The sequence below is a fragment of the Sarcophilus harrisii genome, chromosome 6 (genome assembly GCF_902635505.1).
Source record: "Sarcophilus harrisii chromosome 6, mSarHar1.11, whole genome shotgun sequence".
Lineage (NCBI taxonomy): Eukaryota > Metazoa > Chordata > Mammalia > Dasyuromorphia > Dasyuridae > Sarcophilus > Sarcophilus harrisii.
The window spans coordinates 218,876,462-218,888,149 of record NC_045431.1 but is presented as its reverse complement, the minus strand read 5'-3'; the positions used below and the strand labels follow the sequence as shown (position 1 = coordinate 218,888,149).

Below are 11,688 nucleotides of genomic sequence, written 5' to 3'. Positions count from 1 at the left end.
TTTTTGCTCTGCTGTTATTCTCACATTTTCTTTCTTTCTCTCTTTCTCTCTTTCTCTCTTTCTCTCTTTCTCTCTTTCTCTCTTTCTTTCTTTCTTTCTTTCTTTCTTTCTTTCTTTCTTTCTTTCTTTCTTTCTTTCTTTCTTTCTTTCTTTCTTTCTTTCTTTCTTTCTTTCTTTCTTTCTTCCTTTCTTTCTTTCTTTCTTTTCTTTCTTTTCTTTCTCCTCCCCCTACGGCTCTTTGCTATATAGTGTTTTCACATCTTCCTCAAGCTCCGCCCCTGACATGATAAGCCCTGCCCCCGCCCGTCTCAGGTCCCGCCCCCTGCCCACCCAGCCCTTTCAAAGCCCCGCCCTCCACTCCTCTAGCGTAACCTCCAAGTTCCTCTCTGGTCCTCCAGTCCCCCTCCCCCACCATTGCACCACAGCTCTTGCCAAGCCCCGCCTCCTGCTCCACCCTAGGTCCTCCTTTATGCTCCTTAGGTTCCGCCCTCCTCCCCAATGCTTTTTAGGCCCTACTTCCGGTTTATCCTTGTTCTCTACAAGCCCCAGCCCGGGGCAAGAAGCTTCGCCCCTGCCTCAGCCCACCAGTGTCCCGCCCCTGAGCACGCTCCCGTGGGATTGGCGGGAAAGCCTGGAAGCTTTTGAAGCGTCGCCTGAGAAAAGGGCCTGTGGGGCTCTGCTGCTGGAGGCCGGAAGCCCCCGTTTCTGGAGGCCGGAAGCCCCCGTTTCTGGAGGCCGGAAGCCCCCCGTTTCTGGAGGCCGGAAGCCCCCCGTTTCTGGAGGCCGGAAGCCCCCGTTTCTGGAGGCCGGAAGCCCCCCGTTTCTGGAGGCCGGAAGCCCCCGTTTCTGGAGGCCGGAAGCCCCCGTTTCTGGAGGGATTCCTCCATCGCTTATTGGGCTGCACCCCTGAATGAATGTAGGTCGTGCGGAGCGCCGCTGGGTGTGTCGGGGCCTAGGCCTTGCCCTCATATTACTTATGGAGAAACCGAGGCACTTAGCTCATAGGAACCTGGCTTTAGAGCTGGAAGGGGTCGTGGAGGCCTGGCCCTTCTCATTACGGAGGGGAAAGTGATGCCCAGGGAGGTGTCGCCCTCGGGCTGTCAGTCAAACTGGGGATACAAAAGGGCGGCAAAGAGCCCTGCCCTCGGGGAGCTTCCAGTCTAATGGGCAAAATCTACTGACATCTGCAGATAAATTGGAGATAATTAACAGGGACAAGGCCTTAGCATCTAGAGAGAGTGAGAAGCATTTCCTTGGAGAAAGAAAATCACTTTGGTGGCTAAATGGGGGCTGAGTCCGAGTGAGGGGGGAGGTCTGCAGCGGGCTGGGACGGAGGCAGGACAGAAAGGGAGAAATGGCAAGGGTGAGATGGGCAGACAGCTTGGGTGTTGGGGGAGGGGGGTGTTAGAAATAGGGTTTTATAGGTGTCTGACCGAAAGGATGGCTTTCCTCTAAATAATACGGCGCTCGGGAGTGGGGGATGGGTGAAAGATAAGTCCACAGATAACATCCAGGTTGAGATAACTGAAAAACAATTGGAGATAGGAGACTGCTCAGCCTAGAGGTTGGGGCAGGAGAGGTAGATTTGAGCATCATTAGCATTGAGATAATTAAATCCCTGGGAGGTGATGAGATCATCAAGAGGTGAAACTCGGGAGAGAACCCCAAGGGACGTCTACAATTAGAGGCCAAGTTCTGGATGAGGTTCTGACAAAGGAGTCTGAAAAGGCGAAGTCAGATCGGAGGAGAAGCGGAAGAGAAGAGGTGATTTTCAGTGTCAGGGCTGCAGAGAGGTCAAGGAGAGTGAGGTTGGGGAAAACACCCCTTGGACTTGTCCTGTAGCTGTCGCTGGTAACTGTGGAGAGAGCATCCTGGTAGTTTATAGCCTAGTTCAGCCCAAGTCCTTGACCAACCATATGGTATTCTTCCCACTGCACCCAGCTGCCCTGTTAAATTACTTCATATAGAAAAAAAAAGTATAACGGTCCATGGTGGTTGATAAAAAAAAAAAGTGAACCCAAATTTCATGTTATATTTTAGAATTGTGATTTAGACAGATCCATGATCCTCATATTGTTCACATTCTGCAAATAGATTTTTGAATTCAGAAATCTCCCCCCCTCCCACTCTTTTCCCCCCATGGAGGATCTGTAGTTGGAGAATTTATTTGGTAACTCTTTCAAGGTTTCTCTCCGGAGTTAACTGACAAATCCCAAGTTTGATGCAGCAGAAGCTCTATGCTATGATGGAAAGTGATGTAATCTCTGTATGAGTAGGGGCATCGTTTCTTTTTTATATATAGATATATAATAGTATATATATATATACCCATAGATATAGATATATACATACACAATGTGTATGTTATGTGTGCGTTTGTGTATATACATATCCATTCGTCTACCTATTATCTGTCTAAATCCATCATCTGTCTACCTATCTACCTGTCTGTTCATCCGTCTGTCCATCCATCCATCCATTCATCTATCCATCCATCCATCATCTATCTTTCCATCTATCCATCCATCATCTGTTTATCAGTCTGTCCATCTATCTATCCATCTCTCTCTATCATTTGCCAATCTATCCATCCACCAATAATCATCCATCCATCAAGCTATTAATTTATCCACCTATCTATCCATCTATCCACCCATCATCTGTTTATCTATCAGTCTGTCCATCTATCTATCCATCTGTCTTTCTATCTATCATTTGCCAATCTCTCCATCCATCCATTTATCTATCTATCCATCCCAATAATCATCCATCCATCCATGAAGCTATTAATTTATCCACCTATCTGTCCATCTATGCATTTATCATCTGTCTCTCTATCAATCTGGTAGTGGGACTATGACTATCATCAGTTTCATTTCACAAGATAATTTTTGTTAACATTCACCACACTGTCCACTAGGTGGTAGCAGAGTGTTTTTGGTTAAGGGTTCCCCTAGACAACACGTGGTACTTCATTTAAATCCAAGTACTGCTTTGAACTGCATTGGACAGGAGACCTTTGTAGGCAGTAATACTTAAGATATATTTATACATAAAATTGTGGTATATTTTTATTTCTAAAATAAGAAAAGATACTTTTCTTAATAAACAAAACATAAGTAAACATTAGATAAAATAGTTTATCAAGATTCACACAGAATATTTAATTTTTCTCACTGGACAGGATATTTGGACACAGAATTTAAACAATTTTTAAAAAAAGTTATTTTATACATATTATTTGAATTTGTTTAAATCACAGGGATTCCAAAGATTTATGATAGTAAACATTCATTGTAAAGATGATTTAAAATACATATTTACCTATGTATAGCTAAAATACATCCACATCCCTTTTTATCAAGTTCTTTCTGACATAAAGAAAATATGAAAATATGCAAACATCTTTATTCTAATGAAACCTTTCTTTGTTGATTGATAGATTCTAAACTGCCTTATTTTCCACTAAGTTTATTTTAATTCTTAAACTGTACTGCTTTTCAGGGATCAGAATAATTTTTAAATCCTTAATTCTTTTCTTCATGTTACAGAATCTTTATTTCTTTAATTGTTCCTTTCCTTCTTTCTGCTTTGTATATATAAAAAAATTGATTCTGTGTATTTGCACAAATACAGCTTGTGCAACCCTGTATAAAGTTTTAGAAACTAAAGTGAGGCTATTTATTGTTGGAATGCATAAAGATGAGAACTGATTTGGATTTAATTGTCTTTCAAATTTACAATTGATAGATATGCGCATTAATTAATTAAAGAGCTAGTGTGAGAACTCTGGTTCAGGAAATTGATTCTTGCTTTAGATGATATCATAATATGACATAATAAAGTAGTACTTTTTGATAAATACTGCCATCCTTTTTGTTAAAGATATAGTTTCATTGTAGTCATTATGGCAGGGCATTAACTCCAAATATAGAATATTTTAAATCAAAACTATACTAATAAAATGAAATGAATAATAGAATTAACATAATTCAGATAAAAATAATGTTTTTTTGTTTTTTGTATATCCTGAGTACTTGAAATAGAAGCAGGAAGTGTGACTAAATTACTCTGATAATTTTCTTAATTCTTCACATTATTTTACTGGCTTAATCTGCCAAACAGAAGAGAGTCAGTAATCAATGCAATTATTTTGACTTCTCTGTAGATAAGATGAGAAATTTCTATTTAGCCTATGAAGCTTTTATCAGGCTGTCAGGGATTCCTTTTTTTGTAATTCTATAGAATTCTTTTAAATTCAAAGAGTTAAGTTCTGTGTTAAAAAAATCCTATTTAAATGAAAGATTTTATGCAATATATTTATTTCGTATAAAGAAATTTTAGTTCATAGTACATAAAAAACTACATAAATTTTAACATTGATATTGAAGTGGATACATGGTACAGTAGATAGAGAACTGAGCCTAGAGTCAGGGAGACCTAAGTTAAATTCCAGCCACAGACATTTACTAGCTGTATGATCCTAACCCTGGCAACTAACTTAATCTCTGCCTCAGTTTCCTTAACTGTAAATTAAGTTTAATAATAGCACCCATTTCCCAGTGTTGGTGTGAGAATCAAATGAGATAATTGCTTATAATACTGTCTGGGATATAGTAGGTACTTAATAAATACCTGTTTCCTTCCTAAATTACATTAAAAAAACTTCATATTTATCAAGTTAATAATGCAAAAATTCATTTATGTTATTTGTTTTAGTTAAATTTGATTTTTGCTGAAACTTAAGGTATTAAATTACTGTTACCCTTAATTGAAGTTGTTCTTAATCTGGGATCCATGAACTTGTTCTTAAAATTATTTTGATGACTATTTCACATAGTTGATTTTCTTTGTAATTCTATAAATTTTGTTTTATGTAAGCTTCACCATACTACAAAAGAATCATGTAACAAAAAAGGTTGAGAAATCCTTCATTAGTTGGTTGTATAGTTTCACACCTGTCCTCATAATTAGAATATAATTCTTAGAATATAAACTAGTTGAGGTTTTTTTTTTTTTTTTTTCACTTTTGGAATACAGAGTACCTGGCACATATTAAGTGCTTAATAGATGCTGATTGCTTAATAAACTTTTAATTCTCTATTTACTGATACATACTTTATTCCTTTAGTGTTGATTATGCTTAGATATCTTCTTTACTCTTGTACTTAACCTGATTGGTTTCTATCAAAGAAGATTTATTATCAATATTATAACATATTTTGCCCTTAATCATTTTTTTGGAAGAAACTGAAAATGTTTTTCAAAAATTTTCAGATTTCAAAATATGTAGATTTAAAAAAATGCTAAGAATTTAAGTTAATACATTCAATCATTCAACAAGTTTTTGTTGAGTGTCAACTGTTTCTTGAATTCTGTTAAGTGCAGTAAAATATCAAACATTTAAGACAGTCATTTCCTACAAGGATATTACCATTTTGTTTGTGAGATAAAAAATACTTATACACATGAGATAGTTGATGAACAAATAAGTATTCCATATTATTGCATTATAAGGAACTAAATTGCGTAGTACAATCACAACAATTTATAAAAAGTTCAGAAAAAGTAAACATCATCGTTGGCTAGAGGAGGCAGAGAAGACTACAAAAGAGATGAGAATTGAGTTAGCCCTTAAAGAATGGGTATACTGTGTAGAGTGCTTTCTAGTAGTTCAGGGAATATTGGGAAATAAGGTTAGATAAATAGGGAAGTACTAGATTTTTTCAGGGCCTTGAAAACCACTCAGAGGACTTTGTTTTTATGGAGTTAGAAATGGGCAGCTATTGAAAACTTTTGAGTACAGAAGCAGGACTATGATAGTGATATTTAAGGGAGATTAACATTGAAGTAATGTGCAAAGAAAATTAAGAGAATAAAGATTAAAGGTAGGAAAATCATTTAGGAGGAAGCTTTTCTAGTGATTCAAGTTTAAGATGATAAGAGCGTAAGAGTGGTGATTGTGGAAATGAAAGAAGACACATTTGGAAAGGAAAAATCAGTGATTCTTAGCTCAAGGTACGGTTCTTTCCAAATGTGTCTCTGGAATACATTTTTTCCCTTTTCTCTGGGGTATATCTTCTTTCACTTCTACAATCAGTGGAACAGTGTACTGCTTACAGATACCAGAGGAGATGAGATGTATCAAATGCTTCTGGAAATTCAAGGAAAATGTGTCTGAGAGAAAATTCCTTGAAAAACAGCCAGAAGGAGGCATCCTCTATGAGTGCATTTTCAGTACATTGGTATGAATAGAAGTAATTGGGGAGTGATGAGGTACAGATAGTATTGTAGACCCTTTGTTTGGTATGTTTCACGTCATTAGGAAGAAAACAAAAGTTAGAACATTTGCATAAGATCAAAGGAAACTTGAACGTATCTGGAGGTAGAAAGAAAGAAGTCAGTTGGAAAGGAGAGATTAAAGATGTTAAAGAGAATGGGATAAGAGGAAACTTTAAAAAGAGTCGGCACCGAGGGGACAAATCTTTGTACATTTTTGCAAAGTAGATAGAAATGTGATAAGATTTGTTGAACTGAATGTCTTAAAGATATGGCAATAAAGATTCCTTCTGCCTCCCTCAAACAGAGTTTTTGATATTGTTAATGAACCAGATGTTTTAAAAATTTAGAAATCAGTGGAAAAATAGAAAAAAAGAAAATTGAAAAGGATCCATGTCCAAAGAGTCAAAAGGAAACAAAAAGAGAATATGACAACACTAGTATGTTAGATTGTATTTGCTTTTACAAACCTATGATAACCACATAGTGGGGGAAAAATCTTATTTTTTTCCTGGACCAATGAAATCACACCGCTGGAGTTGAGGTACAGCGTGTTCAGTTGTGGCTGGTCAATCCAATATGAACTAGGTATAGATAGTCCAAATGAATACTTGAGATGGAAAAACTTTAGATTTACACATCTCACATTTCCTTTTTGCTACTGCAATTCTGCTTTGTTCATGGAGTATAGCACCTTCTTTGATGTGGACATGTCCTGCTGGACCATCTTATGCCAGCATCTCTCATGTCTCACAGTTGATACTAAGGTCCACAGCATGTGACTCAGGTAATTATAAAAACAATATTTGGAAAGATTTATTTAGGAAAAATTTTTTTTTCTGAAATTTTCTCTTTATAGCAGAGAGTTCTTTTAAAGGAAAAAGAAAAAAAAATTAAGCAAAACCAGTCAACTTATTGAAAAAAACTGACCTTATACACCATTTATGGTATATAAACCTTATACACATGGAATTTGACCTCCACAAAAGGAATTGGCTGGGTATCTTTCCATATGTTTTTTGGGGGTGGAGTTACCCTTTATAATTTCATAAAAATAAGTTTTAAAATTCATACAATTTAGTGTATTTTATAATTCTGTAACATAATACATTCCATTTTTAGTAATCAAATTTATTTAATAATTAACATTCATTTAAAATTCTTAGTTCTAAATTCTCACTTTCCCTTTAGTCTCTTCTCTATCCATTAAGAAGGCAAGCAATATGATGTCCATTATATATATATGTGAAGTCATGTAATACATTTCCATTTTAGTCCTAAACAGCAATTTTGTTGTTTTGTGGTTATTTATTGTGTCTATCATTTAACTGGCTTTCCTTACTTTGATCAATTCATGCAAGTCTTTCCATAGTTATTTGTTTTCATAATATTCATTGTTTCTTTTTTAAAAATTAATTTTTTGGTTCATTTTAAGTTCCTAATTGTCTCTCCCTTTCTTCTCACCCTGCAATAGAGAAGGTCACTCTTTAACACATGCACACATGCACATAGACACTTATATGTATGAAACCATACTATGCATATTTTAAATTATCATTTCTTTCTCTGGAGGTGGATAGTGTCTTCCTGCAAAGGTCCTTTGTTGATTTGAATATTTATAATACTCAGGATAACGTAGTTATTCACAATTATTCTTTGAAAAACATTGCTTTTATACAATGTTCTCTTGGTTCTGCTCATTTCATTCTTCTTTATTTCATGCAAGTTTTTCATTATCTAAAGTTAACCTGCTTGTTATTTTTTACAGCACAGTAGTCTGCCATAATCACATATCATAACTTGTTTAGCCATTCCCAAATTGATAGGTATCTCTTCAATTTCCAGTTTTTTGCTGCCACAAAGAAAGTTGGAAATGTTTCAGAATGTATAGGTTCTTCTTTTTCTTTTTCCCTAATCACCTTTAGAAGGAGATCTATATTGCTGGGTCAAAGGGTTTCAATTCTATAACCCTCTGGGCATAATTCTAGATTGCTCTCCAAAATGCTTGGATAAATTCAGTTTCACTAACAGTATATTAATGTCCCAATTTTCCCACACCTTTCTCTCTATTTCTTTTCACCATTTCCCTTGATAGTCTATATCATTTGTTTTTCCAAATGAATACTGTCATTATTTTATTAAATTTTATAAAGTATCCTCTTAGTAGATTATTAAAATGTAAATTAATTTTGGTAATATTTCATTTTTTATTATATTGGCATGGTCTAGCCATGAGTACTGAATATTTCTCCTGCTATTCAAACTGTCATTTGTTTCTTTAAGAAACATTTTGTAATTGAAATTATACAAGTCTTTTGTATGCTTTGGAAGGTTGATCCCTAGATATTTTGTGCATTTTGTACTTATTTGGAATGGAACTTTATTTTCCATCATTGTTTCTTGTGTTTTGTTATTATTATTTAGAATGCTATTGATTTTTGAGGTTTTATTTTATAGTCTACAGCTTTGCTGAAGCAATTAGTTATCTAATTTGAAGATTCCCTAGGATTTTTCTAGTAAGCCATCATGTCAGCAAATAGACATCGTTTTAACTCTTCTTTACTGATCTTTATACCTTTAATTTCTTTTTCTTGTCTTATTGCTATTGCTAACATTTTCTGAACTATATAAAATAAGAGTGGGGAAAGTGGGGAGCTTCACTCCCATATTGATTGGAAAAAATTCACGTATTCCCATTGCATATGACATTTGCTTACACATATACTTTTTATAATAAAAAAGGTCGTTCTGTGCTTATATTTTGTAGGTTTTTAGCACAAAAGAGTACTGTATTTTGTCAAAGGCATTTTTCTTCCTCTATTGAGATGATCATATGATTCTGGATTCTTTATGTTTTCCTAATGTTAGACCATTCTTGCACTCAATCAATCTCACTTGGTCATAATGAACTATATCTGGGCTAAATTACTGTAATCTATTTGGTAGAATTATATTTAAATTTTTGAGTCAATGCTCATTAATGATATTGTCCTATAATTTTTTCCTTTGGATTTTATCTTTCCTTGGTTTAGGTAGTGGGACTATATTTGTCTCATAAAAAGAAGATTCTGGCAAGGTGCATTCTTTCTCAGTTTTTGAGAATAGGTTATGAAACATAGGAACTTTAAAAAAAAGTTCTATAGCATTTCCCTGTGAATCCATTAGGACCAGGCTTCTCTTCCCCAGTTCTTTTACAGTTTGATTTATTTTCTTTTATGATAGTGATTTCTTTAAAATCTCTAAATGGGCTTTTAAAAATAGTTTAAGCATTTTATATTTTAAAAAATATTTCTCTTTTTCTTTGGTGTTCTCTTTTGTTAGTATATATTGTGCATGTTTTTTTCTGTTTCTTTTTATCAGATTAGCTAAGGAGTTATACATTTTATCAATCTTTTCAAAGAAACAGTTTTTAAGGTTTTAAAAAACCATTTCTACTTATCTATTTCCCTTCTAATTTTTAATATTTCCTCTTTGGATCTTATTTTATGTTTATTTGCTGCCTTTCTAATTTTTGAAAAATGCATCTTTATCTCATTAACTTCTTCTGATTCTATTTTATTAAGGCATGTGTATGTAATATATGTGTAATATAAAGATGTGATTTTCCCCCGGGCATTGCTTTAGTTCTTTGACTCACTTATTAGTTAGGATTTTGTTGCTAGCTCTCCATTTAAGTCAGTCTGTATGTCTATTGTTTGTGGTTCTTAAACAAATTACTATTTTTTGCATTATAATTTGTAAAGGAGATATTATTTCTGCCTTTTTACAATTGTCTGCAATATTTCTGTGCTCCAGCACAAGATCAGTTTTTATCAATGCTTGGAAATATTGCATATTCTTTTGCTATTTCATCTAGAAGAAATTTTTAATAGTATTTTATTTTTCCAAATATATGCAATGACAGTTTTCAAATTCACCTTTGCAAAACCTTGTGTTTCAGATTTTTCTCCCTCTTCCCCCCTTGCCCCTTCCCTAGAGAGCAAGCAATTCAATATAGGAAAATATAAATTTACTATTATAACTTTAAATGTAAATGGGTTAAACAATCCAATAAAATAAAAAAGAGTGACAGATTGGATAAGAAAACAAAGTCCTACAATCTGATGTTTATAACAAACACATTTCAGAAATAACATTATACATAAAACTGAGGGGATGAGGAACAAATTAATTTTGCATCAAGTGAATCCAAAGAAGCAAAAGTTGAAATTATGCTATTTGACAAAGCAAAAACAAATATTAAAATTCCTCTGCCTTGTTTAGTATTTTTCTCAAGTTGTGATTCCCCCTCTTTTTTTTTTTTTTTTTTTTTTTTTTTTTGCTGTGAATACAGTACTATATTCATTTTGTTATTTTAATCTTTTTTTTTAAGGTGATCCTGTTCCCATTTGCTCTTTTCCCCTCATCCCTGATTCCCTCTTTTTCTTTTCAGTCAGTTAGATTCTCTTTTCCTTTCTTCTCTTTTCTTTTAACTAATCCTATCATTAATTTTTAAAATTTCATTTTCTTTTAAACCATTCCCAAAATGATTTTTTCTCACTTTCTTCATTATCCATTCTCTTTTTATGTCTACTCTAGATCCTCATTCTCTAATTCATAACTCCTGTAAGTATCTAGTCTCTCTCTTTTTTTCTATTCCTCATATAATCAAAACATCAAAATTATCCACACTAGGCTTTACCCTCTAGCTTGTCTCTGCCATTGCCTCATAGAGCTTGCCCTATGGATTCCCTTGTTCTCACCCCCAGAACACTGCCAATTATTGTAGGGGTCAGAGAGGACACTGATCTTGTTAGGGCCTCTTCTCCAACACATCTCTGTTTATGCAGCTCACTACTTCTTTATACCTTTCCATGGTTTCTTTCTCCACTTCCCCACCACTATTTGCCTGGAAATCTCCATTCTGTGTTCATGCTTTCCTATTCTCTTTGTTGCCAGTTGCCCCCAAGAGTTCCAACTCTCCCACTTACAAGGTAGTACAAGTACTTTTGAAGTTCCAAATCCCTCTGGTTATACCTAATGCAAAATTCTCCTCTCCCTTCACAGAGCATCTCCTTTCACCTAAAAGAATATTCTTCAGTAGAAATCCCTCCAATCACCAAAGAAAGGATCTTTTCTTTTAACCACATTTTCAAACCTTCCCTCCTTCTCCTTACCCAGTTTCTCTGCTATTACTCTTACTGTTGGTGTTCTTAGCTGCTTCATTTACTCAGTCCTGCATTTCTGTTGTTTGGGATATTTGAAGGAATCTCTTCATGTCTGGTTTTCTTTCTAGAAATGTGTCTAAGTCATCTTTATTATTGAATGTTCATATTTTTTCATTTATAGTTAAGCTCAAATTTGTAGTATAGGTCACCCTAAGCTCCATTGCTCTTGGGAACACATCACTCCATTCCTTCTTATGATTTC

General features: G+C 34.7%; 1 protein-coding gene across 2 annotated transcripts in view; it reads left to right on the top strand.

Annotated features, from left to right (window-relative positions):
* Nucleotides 1-831: 831 nt before the first annotated feature.
* The window catches only part of CCDC73 (coiled-coil domain containing 73), a 122,095-nt gene continuing 111,238 nt past the window's right edge, over nucleotides 832-11,688 (top strand). The window contains exon 1 of one of the 2 annotated variants that reach the window (XM_031943120.1): nucleotides 832-916. In XM_031943120.1, coding sequence (XP_031798980.1) covers nucleotides 911-916 — 6 coding nt within the window. In that variant the 5' untranslated portion in view covers nucleotides 832-910. The remainder of the gene's footprint in view (nucleotides 917-11,688) is intronic. The other variant, XM_031943119.1, reaches the window with a different exon arrangement.